At 42.2% G+C, this 17,344-nt stretch overlaps 2 protein-coding genes across 2 annotated transcripts; both read left to right on the top strand.

Moving 5' to 3' along the window:
• The first annotated feature begins 1,147 nt into the window (after window positions 1-1,147).
• LOC129810582 (39S ribosomal protein L55, mitochondrial-like) lies at window positions 1,148-11,170 on the top strand. The gene is made up of 3 exons (XM_055861247.1): window positions 1,148-1,305; window positions 8,621-8,822; window positions 11,011-11,170. The coding sequence occupies exons 1-3, from the start codon at window positions 1,262-1,264 to the stop codon at window positions 11,158-11,160; spliced, it is 396 nt and encodes a 131-aa protein (XP_055717222.1). The 5' UTR covers window positions 1,148-1,261; the 3' UTR covers window positions 11,161-11,170.
• A 1,294-nt stretch (window positions 11,171-12,464) lies between these two features.
• slc5a9 (solute carrier family 5 member 9) lies at window positions 12,465-17,344 on the top strand. Its single transcript, XM_055861246.1, has 13 exons — window positions 12,465-12,595; window positions 12,856-12,927; window positions 13,202-13,306; window positions 13,474-13,638; window positions 13,728-13,833; window positions 13,925-14,005; window positions 14,178-14,383; window positions 14,556-14,691; window positions 14,811-14,918; window positions 15,106-15,256; window positions 15,946-16,114; window positions 16,233-16,448; window positions 16,604-17,344. The coding sequence occupies exons 1-13, from the start codon at window positions 12,467-12,469 to the stop codon at window positions 16,937-16,939; spliced, it is 1,980 nt and encodes a 659-aa protein (XP_055717221.1). The 5' UTR covers window positions 12,465-12,466; the 3' UTR covers window positions 16,940-17,344.

Genomic DNA, 17,344 nt, shown 5'->3' with positions numbered 1-17,344 from the left:
TCTTCAACCTCAGGAGGCTGAAGAAATTTGTCTTGTCACCCAAAACCCTGACTAACTTTTACAGATCCACAATCGAGGGCATCCTGTCGGGCTGTATCACAGCCTGGTAAGGCAATTGCTTCGCCCTCAACCGCAAGGCTCTCCAGAGGAGGTCTGCACAATGCATCACCGGAGGCAAACTACCTGCCCTCCATGACACCTATAGCACCCGATGCCACAGGAAGGAAAAAAAGATAATCAAAGACAACAACCACCCAAGCCACTGCCTAGTCACACCAGAAGGCGAGGTCAGTACAGGTGCATCAAAGCTGGGACCGAGAGACTGAAGAACAGCTTCTATCTCAAGGCCATCAGACTGCTAAACAGCAATCACTAACTCAGAGAGGCTGCTGTCTACATGGAGACCTAATCACTGGCCACTTTAACAAATGGATCACTAGTCACTTTAAATAATGCCACTTTAATAATGTTTACATATCTTACATTACTCATATCATATGTATATACTATATTTTATACCATCTATTGCACCTTGCCTATGCCGCTTGGGCATCGCTCATCCATATATTTATATGTACATATTCTCATTCACCCCTTTTAGATTGTGTGTATTAGGTAGTTGTTGGGGAACTGTTAGACTACTTGTTAGATATTACTGCACCGTCGGAACCAGAAGCACAAGCATTTCGCTACACTCGCATTAACATCTGCTAACCATGTGTACTGTGTGACAAATACATTTTATTTTATTTTATTTGAGTCGTCCGGGTTAGGCCGGGGTAGGCCGTCAATGTAAATAAGAATTTGTTCTTAACTGACTTGCCTAGTTAAATAAAGGTTAATTAAATTAAATTAAATACCAGCCGGCTCTTCAGGCTGTAGTTCCCTGCCAACAAACATCCCAGGAGGACTGAACTACACACAGACAGAGAATATTACTAGGAATAAATTATAGCTATAATGTATACATTTATGCACGAAGTTGATCATTAATATTCTTTAATAAATTCAAATATATTACATTGTTGTGAAAGGTTGATATTTGATTTGATTCAAACCAGTGACTGTATTCACACACAGGATATCACAAGTAGGAACCATTCGGTTGGTAATTGTTCCCAGACATCGTTTATTTAGCAGACAACTGCGCATGACTTTCCGCTTCCTGTTCTCTCTTTCATGTCTCTAAAAACTTAACAGCGAGAAAACTAGGGTTTTTCGTATGTTCCGTTGATAAAATAAAAAAAAGCTAAACTCCGACATGGCCCTACTGAAAGTATGGACGTCGACGAGACTTTTAAACAGGTAAATAAACTACGCGTTGGTTTCGAAGACATTCAATGGGACGCACGTTCGCTAACTAGCAGCTCTGGTCCTGGTTGTTACGTACGGCTTGAGCCTTCTTCAACGACCTACATATTTCCATAGAGTGGTGACGATGAGAGTCTACCGTGTCCGGAAGCGACTTCACCATTAATTTTCTGTATTCAGTGTTCACTCAAACACCGTTCTAAGCTTTGTTTTACTATTTCAGTTACAGCTGATTTGAGACGGGTGCAACTGCATCCCGCAATACAGGGCGTTGCTCGGTGTAGGCATTCCGGGATCTGCAGGAACCCATCTTTATACTTCCATTGGCCTATTTTTAACTCCAGTATATAGGCAGGAGGCAGTGGCGCTCCAGTACAGTAGATGGCGATAATGCACCACAAAGTTGGATGCCACCCGCCTAAACACCCCACAGAAGAGCCGGGGCGACAAAGATAGCTATTTTTTTAGATCACCTTTATTTAACCAGGTAGCCCAGTTGAGAACAAGTTCATATTTACAACAGCGACCTGGCCAAAATAAAGCAAAACAGTGCGACAAAACAACAGAGTTAAACATAAACAAACGTACAGTCAATAACACAATATCAAAATCTATGTACAGTGTGTGCAAATGTAGAAGAGTAGGGAGGTAAGGCAATAAATAGGCCATGGAGGTGAAATAATTACAATTTAGCGTTAACACTTGAGTGATAGATGTGCAGATGATGATGTGCAAGTAGAGATACTGGGGTTTAAGAGGATAAGTAACAATATGGGGATGTGATAACGTGCGTCTCGGTGAGAGGTGTAGGAGTCAGGCGCAGGAGAGCAGGGATTACTGAGAAGCGTGTTTAATATAATAATTAATTATACATAGTCCACCAATACAAAATTGGCACAGATCTGTCTATATAAGGTCCCACAGATCACAGTGCCTAAATAGCGAAAACAAAACAGAAACTCGTGCCAAACGCACGGAGGAACAAACTCAGTTCCGAAAATAAACTACACGTGCGTAATAACGAGAACAAGAAACATCAACGATAAACGAGCGCAAAATACCCACAAGCTTAATCCCGCACGAAATAGGGCAGGTAACAGGTGCCCTATATACACACAGAAATAAACGCAATTGAAACCAGGTGTGAAAAGGAACACAGACAAAACAACCAGAAAAGGAAAAAGGGATCGGTGGCGGCTAGTAAACCGGCGACGCCGAGTGCCGCCCGAACAGGGAGAGGAGTTACCTTCGGTAGAAGTTGTGACAGGGGAGGAGATAGTCGGGTGTTCTATTTACAGATTGGCTGTGTACAGGTACAGTGATTGGTAAGCTGCTCTGACAGCTGATGCTTAAAGTTAGAGAGGGAGATATAAGACTCCAGCTTCAGAGATTTTTGCAATTCGTTCCAGTCATTGGCAGCAGAGAACTGGAAGGAAGTGTTGGCTTTGGTGGTGACCAGTGAAATATACCTGCTGGAGTGTGTGCTACAGGTGGGTGCTGCTATGGTGACCAATTAGCTGAGATAAGGCGGGGCTTTACCTAGCATAGACTTATAGATGACCTGGAGCCAATGGGTTTGGCAACAAATATGTAGTGAGGACCAGCCAACGAGAGCATACAGGTCGCAGTGGTGGGTGACACTGTGACAGACTGCATCCAATTTGCTGAGTAGTGTTGGAGGCTATTTTGTAAATGACAACGCTGAAGTCAAGGATCGGTAGGATAGTCAGTTTTACCAGGGTATGTTTGGCAGCATGAGTTAAGGAGGCTTTGTTGCGAAATAGGAAGCCGATTTCTAGATTTTATTTTGGATTGATGATGCTTAATGTGAGTCTGGAAGGAGAGTTTACAGTCTAACCAGACACCTGGGTATTTGTAGTTGTCAAAATATATTCTAAGTCAGAACCGTCTAGAGCAGTGATGCTAGTCAGGCGGGAGAATGCGGGTAGCAATCGGTTGAACAGCATGCACTTAGTTTTACTTGCATTTAAAAGCAGTTGGAGGCCTCGGAAGGAGTGTTCTATGGCATTGAAGCTTGTTTGGAGGTTTGTTAGCAAAGTGTCCAGAGAAGGGCCAAATGTATACAGAATGGTGTCGTCTGCATAGAGGTGGATCAGAGAGTCACCAGCAGCAAGAGCGACATCATTGATATATACAGAGAAAAGAGTCGGCCTGAGAATTGAACCCTGTGGCACCCCCATAGAGACTGCCAAAGCCCGGACAACAGGCCCTCCGATTTGACACACTGAACTCTATCTGAGAAGTAGTTGTGAACCAGGCAAGGCAGTCATTTGAGAAGCCAAGGTTATTGAGTCTGCAGATAAGAATGCGGTGATTGACAGAGTCGAAAGCCTTGGCCAGGTTGATGAATACAGCTGCACAGTATTGTCTTTTATCAATGGCGGTTATGATATCGTTTAGGACCTTGAGTGTGGCTGAGGTGCACCCATGACCAGCTCGGAAACCAGATTGCATAGTGGAGAAGGTACAGTGGGATTCCAAATGGTCGGTGATCTGTTTGGTAACTTGGCTTTCGAAGATTTTATAGTGGCATGGCAGGATGGATATAACAGTTTGCATCTAGAGTGTCTCCACCTGTGAAGAGGGGGATGACCGCGGCAGCTTTCCAATCTTTGGGGGATCTCAGACGATACGAAAGAGAGGTTGAACAGGCTAGTAATAGGGGTTGCAACAATTTTGGCAGATCATTTTAGAAAGAGAGGATCCAGATTGTCTAGCCCAGCTAATTTGTAGGGATCCAGATTTTGCAGCACTTATAGAACATCAGCTGTCTGGATTTGGGTGAGGGGGGGGGGGGGGCTTGGGCAAGTTGCTTCAGGGGGTGCTGAGATGTTGGTAGGGGTAACCAGGTGGAAAGCAAGGCCAACTGTAGAAAAATGCTTATTGAAATTATCGATTATTGTAGATTTATCGGGGGTGACAATGTTTCCTATCCTCAGTGCAGTGGGCAGCTGGGAGGAGGTGCTCTTATTCTACATGGACTTTAGTGTCCCAAAACTTTTGGGAATTAGTGCTACAGGATGCAAATCTCTGTTTGATAAAGCTAGCCATAGCTTTCCTAACTGACTGAGTATATTGGTTCCTGACTTCCCTGAAAAGTTGCATATCGTGAGGGCTTTTCGATGCTAATGCAGTAATGTTCACAATGTACGTCGGTGACTTCGGCTGTTCAGCAATAAATAGCATGTGTTTCTCAGATATTTTTTCTCCACTGTTCATCAAAACTCTGTGGCGCACAGTAAGTCGTTGGTTTTAGAAGCCTATTTAGCTAGTACACAGTGTCCTTCCAGCCTCCCGCCTGTCGGGCACTGTTTTCACGTATTTTATCAAGGGTGAGGGCAGGTGTTTGGTAGGCGGTAGCGAAAGACACTGTCTACCAGTGACCAGATAATACTTTTATTTCCCTATTGACCTACATTCAAAGGTGTAACACAAGCATGCAAATGTCATTCTCGAAGGTAGGCGTTTAGTTTGTTAATTAGACCATTTAAAAAAAACAAGCACACATAAAACTTAAAAGCCATACATGCACATGAATACAATCATTGAGGATAACACAAAGTCTGGGGCTTATTTCCATTGTGATCCTCTTGAGACAAGATGGCTAGACAAGATCAAACAGTATAGCAGTGGAATAATAAAACAAAAACATAGAAGAAGAACATCTATCTCATCATTCCAGTTACATCATAGGGGTTATTCATATGGGCACAGAAGACATCGAACATTTTTACTTTATTTTTAAAGATGTCCAGAGAGGATGTTGTTTTTATAGGCAGAGGCAATTCATTCCATTCTGAGGCTCCAGTATACAAGAAAGTACCTTTCCCAGCATTACTCCTGAACCTGTATAAGCACACATCAGCAACACCTAATCTGGTGCTGTGATTGTGTGCATCCCTAACATGAGGAAAGTAATCCCTTAGATATCTGGGCGCAGGACCATAAATACTCCTGTAAACCAAACCTAGTCTAATCTGGGACAGCCTAGCCTCAACAGGCAGACAGTTTAGTTCCTGAAAGCAGCTCCTGCCTATGTGAGTACGTGGACTCACCTTCAATACTACCCTGATCAGCTTATTCTGGGCTATCTGGAGCTTCCCCTTCATAAATTTAGATAATCCCCCAAACCAGGAAGTACTAGCATAGTCAAAATGGCATTGAATGAGGGCAGTAGCTAGCACTTTCATGGAGTCCTTATCAAGCAGCTTGGACTTTCTAGCCAAAAACTTAGTCCTGGCAATAACCTTCCCTAGCACCTTATTGGCCATGATCACACCTCCCAAGCTTCCATCAATGATACATCCCAAGTAGCTAACAGAGGTTTTAGTAGTCAGCACCTCACCCCCTAACTCCACTCTGATTTCAGACGACCTACACAATTTAGGTCTGGATCTAAAAAATAATTGCTTCAGTTTTCCCTAAGTGCAGAGATAGCTTATTATCTCCAAGCCATTTGCTAATGTTAGTAAGCTCTGTGCTAAGTATGCTCTCCAACATAGTTTTACTTTTGTGAGACACCAGAACTGTAGATGGCAAGAACATACATCTTTCATATTGTTAATATACAATAAAAACAGCAGAGGCCCAAGCATGCTCCCCTGCAGAACACCACAACAATTGGTTTTGCCTGAGACAGTGAACCATTACCCTCTACTACTTGCTTCCTTCCTGATAAATAGGACTTTACCCAGCCTAGAGGGATACTACTTATCCCCAGTGCCTCCAGTTTGGAGATAAGGAGACAGTGGTTAAATGTATCAAAGGCCTTCTGTAAGTCAAGCAGTACCAAATAGGTTCATGCAGGAACCAATGGGGTGCTGATTGATCTCCTTAAATATAAGTCATCTGATTTACTTGATTTAGTCTGCAGTTGCTTCCTCCATTTTAGGACTACTGATTTAATTACATGTACCCATTAATTCTTGAAGAATATAAATGTCTCATGAGCTTAGTTCAACTGTTGTACCCCATCAGAACCCAAAATATAAGCTTGTTTCACTCCAATGTTTGCAAACAAAGCAAAGGTAAACAAACAATATATAGCCTCAACATGGTTAAGACTATAATTTTTATACCATGGATTGTCCATCCTTGGATCCATAGCTCTGTCTATGAATTTGAGAGCCCTATCCCTCAGAATTTTACTGAAATGGGTGGGAGGATGCTTTGTTATTGTTTCAAATGCTGATTGCCGCTTTAATCAAACTTTTCGCCGGCATCTCCTGATATCAGAGCAGAAAAACTACAATCTGTCTCCTGAATTAGCCTAGTGCGCATGGGCCAAGCACGTTTTCACCAGTTTTCCCTGGCTAAACTAGCTGGCTAGATGAACTATGCTAGTTTTTCCTCATTGCCAAACTTCATAAATACTGCACCCTCAATTTCAAATCACATTTGCTAGTTATACAGTCAACGGGCAGCCTCTCCCCACTTTGCTCAATGGGATATGTAGTGATTTTGCTAACACAGCCAGATATATATACACAGTCTTGTTCCCTTAACCTTTTTTGATATTTATTGATTTAAATCTGACTTTATTAACATGATGAGTAATTCAGGAATGACAGGAATTAATTGACACGAGAACTGGAGAAAATAGCAACTCAATAGAGCGCAATGACTACAATGAATCGCTAAATAACTTCTGGGCACAAAGCGTCCGCAGAGCTCCTCCTCACCCCCACTCTATTCACCCCACCATAGAATATTTTCTTCAGATTTTGTTTTGTGATTGGCTTAAATATATTCACTGACATAAAGACGGTACTAGTAACACACTTTCTCTGTATGCGTTGTCCAGAACAAGTCTGACGATAAGCAAAGTCCTCAAAAGTGGTTTATTTCGTATTTCGTATTTCGGAGAAACGACGGCTTGCGCATAGAGAGAAATTGGCCAGCACAGACAAACGAAGGTAAACTAAATATACAAAAATATGTGGACACCCCTTCAAGTTAGTGTATTCAGCTATTTCAGTCACACCCATTGCTGACAGGTGTATAAAATCGAGCAGAGCCCTGCAATCTCCATAGCCGAATATTGCCAGTAGAATGGCCTTAATGAAGAGCTCAGTGACTTTCCACATGGCACCGTCATAGGATGCCACCTTTCCAACAAGTCAGTTCATCAAATTTCTGCCCTGCTAGAGCTGCCCTGGTCAATTGTAAGTGCTGTTATTGTGAAGTGGAAACATCTAGGAGCAACAATGGCTCAGCCGCGAAGTGGTAGGCCACACAAGTTGGCAGAATGGGTCCGCTAAGTGCTGAAGCTTCTGTCCTCGGTTGCAACACTCACTACCCAGTTCCAAACTGCCTCTGGAAGCAACGTCAGCACAAGAACTGTTCGTCGTGAGTTTCATGAAATTAGTTTCCACAGCCCAGCAGCCGCACACAATTCTAAAATCAATATGCGCAATGCCAAGCATCGGCTGGTGTAGTGTAAAGCTTACCGCCATTGGACTCTGGAGCAGTGGAAATGCACTCTCTGGAGTGCTTCTACATGCTTCACCATCTGGCAATCCGACAGACGAATCTGGGTTTGGTGGATGCCAGGAGAGCGCTACCTGCCCAATGCATAGTGCCAACTGTAAAGTTTGGTGGAGGAGGAATAATGGTCTATGGCTGTTTTTCATGGTTCGGCCTAGGCCTCTTAGTTCCAATGAAGTGAAAACTTAACTCTACAGCATACAATAACATTCTAGACAATTCTGTGCTTCCAACTTTGTGGCAACAGTTTGGGGAAGGCTCTTTCCTGTTTCAGCATGACAATGCCACTGTGCATAAAGCTAGGTCCATACAGAAATAGTTTGTTGAGATCGGTGTGGAAGAACTTGACTGGCCTGCATAGAACCCTGACCCCATCAAACACCTTTGGGATGAATTGGAACGCTGACTGCGAGCCAGGCCTAATCACCCAACATCAGTGCCCGACGTCATTAATGCTCTTGTGGCTGAATGGAAATGCTCTTGTGGCTGAATGGAAGCAAGTCTTGCAGCAATGTTCCAACATCTAGCGGAAAGCTTTCCCAGAGAGTGGAGGCTGTTATAGCCGCAAAGGGGGGACCAACTCCATATTAGTGCCCATGATTTTGGAATGAGATGTTCGACGAGCAGGCATTGAAGGCTAAAGCTGCACGTAACGCCCTGGATCAGAGCTAGCCAGCTAACATGTATGGCTGACAGCTTGGGATGAACTAGCTAGCTAGTTTCTGAGTACATTTGCATTACACCTTTATATTAGTTACTAAATCTTAATCATTTGAACATTGCCAATGTTTTGTCTTTTTAGATGTCTACCAGAGGTGGTTGCCAAGAGGCATTTGTTTCCTGCATCAACTTTACACACAGCGACCACCCAGCACAACTCCAACAAGACATCAATTGTACGATGCAGTCGACAGAACTATGAAAGAATGTATCCTGTGTTGCTCATAGAACCGGACGGTTCCACAATTAACATTAGGCACAAGAAGCCCAAGAGGATACTCATGGTAAGCATCCTTGAACTGGAGACAAATTGAGAGTATGCCTTTTTGGATTGATAAACTCATCAAAAAACGAAACGTCCTCTCACTGTCAACTTTATTTTATTATTATTATTATTATAAAAAAAATTATATAGCCCTTCGTACATCAGCTAATATCTCGAAGTGCTGTACAGAAACCCAGCCTAAAACTCCAAACAGCAAGCAATGCAGGTGTAGAAGCACGGTGGCTAGGAAAAACTCCCTAGAAAGGCCAAAACCTAGGAAGAAACCTAGAGAGGAACCAGGCTATGAGGGGTGGCCAGTCCTCTTCTGGCTGTGCCGGGTGGAGATTTATAACAGAACATGGCCAAGATGTTCAAATGTTCATAAATGACCAGCATGGTCAAATAATAAATCAGGAGTAAATGTCAGTTGGCTTTTCATAGCCGATCATTAAGAGTATCTCTACCGCTCCTGCGGTCTCTAGAGAGTTGAAAACAGCAGGTCTGGGACAGGTAGCACGTCCGGTGGACAGGTCAGGGTTCCATAGCCGCAGGCAGAACAGTTGAAACTGGAACAGCAGCAAGGCCAGGTGGACTGGGGACAGCAAGGAGTCATCATGCCTGGTAGTCCTGACGCATGGTCCTAGGGCTCAGGTCCTCCGAGAGAGAAAGAAAGAGAGAAGGAGACAATTAGAGAGAGCATACTTAAATTCACACAGGAGAAGTACTCCAGATATAACCAGCTGACCCTAGCCCCCGACACATAAACTACTGCAGCATAAATACTGGAGGCTGGGACAGGAGGGGTCAGGAGACACTGTGGCCCCATCCGATGATACCCCCGGACAGGGCCAAACAGGAAGGATATAACCCCACCCACTTTGCCAAAGCACAGCCCCTGCACCACTAGAGGGATATCTTCAACCACCAACTTACAATCCTGAGACAAGGCCGAGTATAGCCCACAAAGATCTCCACCACAGCACAAACGAAGGGGGGGCGCCAACCCAGACAGGAAGATCACGTCAGTAACTCAACCCACTCAAGTGACGCACCCCTCCTAGGGACGGCATGAAAGAGAAATAAACTGCTTTATGGCTAGTGGCATTGTCATAGTGTGGAGGGTCATGTCAGGATGAGCCTGCAGGAAGGGTACAACATGAGGGAGGAGGATGTCTTCCCTGTCACGCACAGCGTTGAGATTGCCTGTAATGACAACAAGCTCAGTCCGAGGATGCTGTGACACACAGCCCCAGACCATGATGGACCCTTCACCTCCGAATCAAACCCGCTCCAGAGTACAGGCCTCGGTGTAACGCTCATTCCTTCGACGATAAATGCAAATCCGACTATCACCCCCGGTTAGACAAAACCGTGACTCGTCAGTGAAGAGCACTTTTTACCAGTCTTGTCTGGTCCAGCGACGGTGTGTTTGTGCCCATAGGCGGCGTTGTTACCGGTGATGTCTGGTGAGGACCTGCCTTACAACAGGCCTACAAGCCCTCAGTCCAGCCTCTCTCAGCCTATTGCGGACAGTTTGACCACTGATGGAGGGATTGTGCGTTCCTGGTGTAACTCAGACAGTTGTTGCCATCCTGTACCTGTCCCGCAGGTGTGATGTCCGGATGTACCGATCCTGTGCAGGTGTTGTTACTCATGGTATGCCACTGCGAGGATGATCATCTGTCCGTTCTGTCTCCCTGTAGCGCTGTGTTATGCGTCTCACAGTACGGACATTGCAATTTATTGCCCTGGCCACATCTGCAGTCCTCATGCCTCCTTGCAACATGCCTAAGGCACGTTTACACAGATGAGCAGGGACCCTGGGTATCTTTCTTTTGGTGTTTTTCAGAGTCAGTAGAAAGGCCTCTTTAGTGTCCTAAGTTTTCAGAACTGTGACCATAATTGCCTAAACATCTGTAAGCTATTAGTTTCTTAACGACCATTCCACAGGTGCATGTTCATTAATTGTTTATGGTTCATTGAACAAGCATGGGAAACAGTGTTTAAACTCTTTACAATGAAGATCTGTGAAGTTATTTGGATATTTACGAATTATCTTAGAAAGACAGGGTCCTGAAAAAGGGACGTTTCTTTTTTTGCTGAGTTTACATTTTTGTCGCTTTTGACTATTCAGGAATCCTACATTTGAATGCTAATCAGACAAATTGTGAGAGTGATTTTGATGATTTTGTGTTCTATCCCTTCAGATGCCTGTGGACATCAGTACACTCTCAGAGGAAGGAAGGAAAAGGAGGATGCGGAAGCAGGATCCCAAGAAGGGAGCTGTTAAGCAGAGGACGGTGGAATTCAAAGACGATTTCAAAGCAGATGATTACAGCAAGTTTTGGAAGACGTGATAGAGCCTGTTGTAGCTATTTAACTTTACTGTTCTGCAATGATTGTGTGTGTATATATAATATTATTTGTAGATGTACATCTTTATCCCATATTGGTAATAAAATAATTATTTTTATTCACTTACATATATAATTTCGTGACCATATATGTTTATTTATTTATTTTTTATGAACACAACAAATACAAATTACTGAAATATACAAACAAGAGTACATAAACCTAACAGACGGGTATTACATATCGATATTCATTTTCAATTTGTCAAACACTTTAATGGTGCGTATTCCTTTTTTGTTTTTACATTTACTCTTCATTTCAAAATAATATTTAAAGTCTATCTTAAATATTGTGAAGAGGGGTTTGTTCTCTGGCCACTTAATTTTATGGATAAATAAATGAACAATGAAAGTTACGTCAGGTTCCAAATCATTTGGATCCAAATAAAACATCAGATTCTCTCAGATTAACATTAATAGTCGAGTCTTTTCAAATAAAATTTAACTCACTCAAATCTTCTGACATAAGAACAGTCCCAAAATAAATGGTCAAGAGTTTCTGGGTCACCACAAAATACACATTTGTTATCAATAGCTATTTTAAATCTGTATAAAATAAAGGTCTTTACAGGGTAGATTCTATGAATGAGTTTGTATGATACTTTTTTCACCTTATTAGATATACAATACTTACCAGATAACAACAAAACTTTGTTCCAGTTCACTTGTCCTAGGGCTGCATTCCAGTACATTTTAGCAGAGGGAATAGTAACATATTGACATAGTTTCCTTATATACATGTTATTACATTTATAGTTTAAAATGTAAATTCCTTCTAAATGTATTGAGGCTACAAAGTCCTCAACAGTTGCACTTGGAGTATTGTTATATTCTCCTTAAAGAAGAATAGCACCTTTAGGGACAGCTCTAACAACAATTTGATACTCCTCAGGAGTGAATGTAACATTTTGTTCTCATGAAGTCTTGATAATCATATAGTTGGCCATCATTATTCAATAATTGTTTAACCCAGATAATGTTCTTGTCAAACCAGTTCTGGAACATAAAAGTATGTTTGTTAGTGTTCCGACAGAGCATACAGCATACACATCCTATGGATTTTAGGAAAGTGTCACCACTGAAATCTTTCCAGGAAGCATCCTTTACAATCTGATAGGTATTTCTGTAGACTTTCCGGTTTATATGTGACCAATGAATGGGGTTCCTTACTGTCTTGATAAGCTGATTAATTATTGACTTGCTTCATGCTAGCCTCAAAGTTCACACGGTTTTCTATGTTTTTGTCAAAATGACTTCAACACCTAGTCTTGCGACAACGACTTCTGTGCCTGAATTACAGGAAAAGTTTGCTTTGGAAGCTCTTGATATTGTTGTGGTGGTGGTATACTTTGTCCTTGTTCTTGTTGTGGGAATATGGGTAAGTAATAAACACTCCTATTACCTGGTGGATGCTTTCATTGTATGAAGAGGGCAGACTGGTACAATGACCTAACACTGAAGTAATACTGTGGAGATTAATTCATCAGAATTCTTCCTCTCACAAAATTTGTTGTTCAAATAAATGAAATATTGACTAAATAAGAAGTATAAAGCAATGTCATTGAGAAGGCTTTGCTGTAACTAATATCTACAGACAGTATAGTTTGATGTATGATGTAAATGAACTATTTATTGCAGTCTTCTGTCAGGGCAAACCGTGGGACAGTGGGTGGATACTTCTTGGCTGGAAGATCCATGACATGGTGGCCTGTAAGTAGCCTGAGATTTTGATGGTATTGAACTCAATGCATTGAACTCAAATAAACTCTATGCATGGAACTGAACATTAGTGATGAAATTAGTATGTCAACTAGATAAAAAGTTAATCATGATCCAGACTATTAAGTATTATCATCTATTTTAAATTAGGATTTATTTTTATAACAGTAAATAATTGGATGAAAATAGTTGATACTGATAATAGCTATCTATATCCAAAGATAAGAATTGACTAAATGAAGTAAATTGTGTTCTGCTGTCTCAGATTGGGGCCTCTCTGATGTCCAGTAATGTTGGCAGTGGTTTGTTAATTGGACTAGCTGGCAGTGGAGCAGCAGGAGGCATCGCTGTTGGAGGGTTTGAATGGAATGTAAGTAATATGTTAAGTGCATTGTGAAAAAACACCAAGATGATAAACAATGGAGAGGAAATCAAGTTATTACAGTTTGTCAATATTTCCATCGGGAGGTGGACGCCCTTTATTTTGAAGACCTATCCACAGTATTTCAGCTAAGAATAAGCTTTCATGTTTCACAGGCAGCTTGGGTCCTCATTGCTCTTGGTTGGATCTTTGTGCCTGTTTACATCTCCGCTGGTGTGGTAACCATGCCAGAGTACCTGAAGAAGCGGTTTGGGGGCCAGCGCATCAGAATCTACATGAGTGTTCTCTCCCTCATCCTCTATATTTTCACCAAGATATCAGTAAGATGCTCATATAAAAAAAAAATCTATAATTTTTCATAAGGCAGTTCAGGGTGCTAGTTGAATATTCTTGTTACCTCTGCTGACAGACAGACATCTTCTCTGGCGCTCTGTTCATTCAAGTGTCCCTGGGCTGGGACCTCTATCTCTCCACAGTGGTGCTTCTTCTAGTAACTGCCCTCTACACTATAGCTGGTAACTTTTTTAACATAATCTACCAGTAATTTATTAATTCATTACATGGCATTGTTTGTTATTGATTACCATTGATTGTTATTGATTCCAGGGGGGCTGACAGCAGTTATCTATACAGATGCTTTACAGACGGTCATCATGGTGATAGGCGCATTCGTACTCATGTTCATAGGTACTGTTTTTATGTTTTCTATAGTATAAGTTCAATGGTATACAATATATACCTCTAAATATGAATTTGTCTAAAACTACTTTAGTATCATAGTATATAATTATTTTATTAATTCATAATTGGAAGATTTATTGTATTCATTTTCAAACTGACCCTTGAACTTTATCTTTAGCGTTTGACAAAGTGGGTTGGTATGAGGGTCTGCTGGAGCAGTACAAGGAGGCCATCCCCACATTGACTGTGCCCAACACCACATGCCATCTCCCCCGGTCCGATGCCTTCCACATCTTCAGAGACCCAGTGACGGGGGATCTGCCCTGGCCTGGTCTGCTGTTTGGCCTCACAGTGATAGCCACCTGGGTGTGGTGCGCTGACCAGGTATGAGATGGAACTTTTGTAGTTGACTTGCGTTTTGCATTACAGTCAAGTCTAAGGTGTTACTTTGACTTGTTATTTAGGTATGTTACAGTAGACCATTACAAAGAATCCCACATTTTTGGTGAGGCAGGAGATTTCCTCACGTAAGTGACCTTGTCCAAACCTGCTCCAGGTGATAGTGCAGAGGTCACTCTCAGCCAAGAACCTGTCCCATGCCAAAGGAGGCTCTCTGCTGGGAGGTTACCTGAAGGTCCTGCCCATGTTCTTTATCGTGATGCCTGGAATGATCAGCAGAGCACTTTACCCAAGTGAGTTCTCACTTTGTCTATACTAAATCCAATATACAGCAATGGTATTGCCCTTGTTCAGAAGTTGTATAGTATGTTAATGTAATGTGTATTACTATATTGTCTCTTTATGTCTGCAGATGAGGTAGGATGTGTTGACCCCATTGCGTGCCAAAGAATCTGTGGAGCCACCGTGGGCTGCTCCAATATTGCCTACCCCAAACTAGTGGTAGAACTTATGCCTGTTGGTAAGACATCCGCACACACGCGTGAACACATTAAAAACACACTTACTATTGATCCTATTTTTGAAAAGGTTCAAATGTGTCATCACTGTATGTGTGTCTATGTAATTTTCTGAGGATGTTTGTATTTTAAATCTGACTCGCCCAATTTCACTCTTCAATCTGTTATCTCTGTGTCTGTCCTCTCCAGGCATGCGGGGGTTGATGATTGCAGTAATGATGGCTGCCCTCATGTCCTCTCTGACCTCCATCTTCAACAGCAGCAGCACCCTGTTCACCATGGACATCTGGCAGAGGGTCCGGCCACAGGCCTCCGAGCCAGAACTTATGGTGGTGGGCAGGTAGGTAACGCCATTAAAGAAATGTACAGCAATGTCTTCTAAACATGAGTCAAAGCCAGTTGTTTGACAATAGCTGTGTCTAAAAATGCCCAACTTCCTCAGGTTCTGCTTTTGTTTACTCCAGGAGGCACTGTTGTATTTTGTGCTACAATTCCTTTGAGTCCCCTGTGAATAATAAGCTTAGTTTAAAATCGCATAACTAAACCTCAGAAGACATTATACAAAATTTATACAGCTTATTATTAGTTAATTATTAATTATTAATTATTATAAGTGTCAAGAATTTTCATTTTTACCCAAATAACAAGTGATTAAAAAAAATTCTCAAACAATAATACAAAATGGATGGAGCAAGCATTATTTGTTTTGTGGGAATTCCCTGTTGCGAACATTGCCTTGTTTTGAATGCAAGACTTAAGGTATATATCCCATTAAGATGTCTGTTTTATGGAGGCAATTTGAGTTTCCCTGCCCCATAATCCAAACCCATGACCTTTGGTCCAAAGTCCAAAGCTGTATATACTCAATACGGTTACATTTACATACTAGAAAGCTTGATCAGGATTTTTCTAAATAAAACTATTTTAGTAAGGCAACGATTCCTAACAAAAGTAACCTATGTACGATTCATTATACAATACTTTAAACGGAAAGAACCCTCACCTCCTGTCTGTGGTCATCACCTGTAGGGTGTTCATCTTAGTAATGGTGGTGCTCAGCATCCTGTGGATCCCCATCATCCAGTCAGCCAACAGTGGACAGCTGTTTGACTACATCCAGGCTATCACCAGCTACCTGGCTCCTCCCATCACTGCTGTCTTCATCATGGCCATCTTCTGGAGGCGTGTCAATGAGCAGGTCAGATCAAGGGTTTTATGCCATTATTTGTTTGTATGTCATAAAGCACATTGTTGAGATTTGATATTAAACACTGTTCCTTTGTGTGTGTGTTCAATGTGGATGACCGTTAACACAGGGAGCCTTCTGGGGTCTGATCGTGGGCCTTGCTGTTGGCTTGGTGCAGATGGTGCTGGTGTTTGTGTATGGCACCCCATCTTGTGGAGAGATGGACATACGGCCAGCCTTCATCAGGGATGTCCACTACCTGTACTTTGCTCTTATCCTCCTGGCTCTCACTAGCCTGGTCATCACTGCTGTCAGCCTCTGCACTCCGGCCATTCCAGAGCACCATGTAAGAGTGCCACGTGCTAATCATAAACATTAAACTGACTTGCAAAATATATGCTGTCACTTATGAGATTCATTTCAGTTAAAAGAAAAGAACATGTACACATTTTGATACATGTTATAACCTATTCATTCTTCCCCTCTTCAATCCCCCTACAGCTCCATCGCCTGACATGGTGGACAAGACACAGCAAGGAGCCGCGCATTGACTTCAATGATCCATGGACCACAAAGCCCAGGACACCACCCAGAACTCCTGACCCCAGAGTTGGGGAGGTGGCTGCTGTGGAGGCCGGGCCGTGCTGGAAGCGTACTGGAATGTGGCTGTGTGGGCTGTCTGGGCCTGAGAAGAAAAAGTTAACCCTGGAGGAGAAACATGCCTTGGAGTTAAAACTGACCAGCATTGAGGAAGAACCAATCTGGCGGAATGTGTGCAATGCTAACGCCCTCATACTACTCTCTATCAATATCTTTATGTGGGGCTACTTTGCCTGAGTTAATATAACTCTCCTTTTGATTATAGATATTATTGAATCACATATTGTTTATTGAATTACTGATCACACACAAAATGCTAATTGGTTTACAATTATAATGTCAAACAATAATGGTAATGTTGTTTTTAGTTGTTGGGATTTAGACTTTTTATTGCCAAAACTGTCATTTGTATGTGTACTCCTTGATCAGGGTCAGTAGTTAGGTTTCCATCCAATTGGCGACAGATTTTCATGCGAATATTCTAAAATCCGCATAAAAACAGTATGCACATTTTCCCACCATAGATGCGTTTCCATCAAATGGACTTGTTGCAGATAAAAGGCTGTGCGTGATGACGTATTGGACATGAAATACCTTTTGCGGTTAAATTCCCCATGTACTGAATAAAAAATACACGTTAAA

This window comes from Salvelinus fontinalis, chromosome 14 (assembly GCF_029448725.1).
Source record: "Salvelinus fontinalis isolate EN_2023a chromosome 14, ASM2944872v1, whole genome shotgun sequence".
NCBI lineage: Eukaryota > Metazoa > Chordata > Actinopteri > Salmoniformes > Salmonidae > Salvelinus > Salvelinus fontinalis.
This window is presented reverse-complemented; position numbering and strand designations above follow the sequence as displayed.

Coding starts and splice junctions, on each gene's coding strand:
- LOC129810582 (XM_055861247.1), top strand. CDS start 1,262: ATGGCCCTACTGAAAGTATGGACGTCGACGAGACTTTTAAACAG. Junction 1,306..8,620: donor TCGACGAGACTTTTAAACAG/GTAAATAAACTA, acceptor TTGTCTTTTTAG/ATGTCTACCAGAGGTGGTTG. Junction 8,823..11,010: donor AGCCCAAGAGGATACTCATG/GTAAGCATCCTT, acceptor CTATCCCTTCAG/ATGCCTGTGGACATCAGTAC.
- slc5a9 (XM_055861246.1), top strand. CDS start 12,467: ATGACTTCAACACCTAGTCTTGCGACAACGACTTCTGTGCCTGAATTA. Junction 14,919..15,105: donor GGTAGAACTTATGCCTGTTG/GTAAGACATCCG, acceptor TGTCCTCTCCAG/GCATGCGGGGGTTGATGATT. Junction 15,257..15,945: donor GAACTTATGGTGGTGGGCAG/GTAGGTAACGCC, acceptor CATCACCTGTAG/GGTGTTCATCTTAGTAATGG.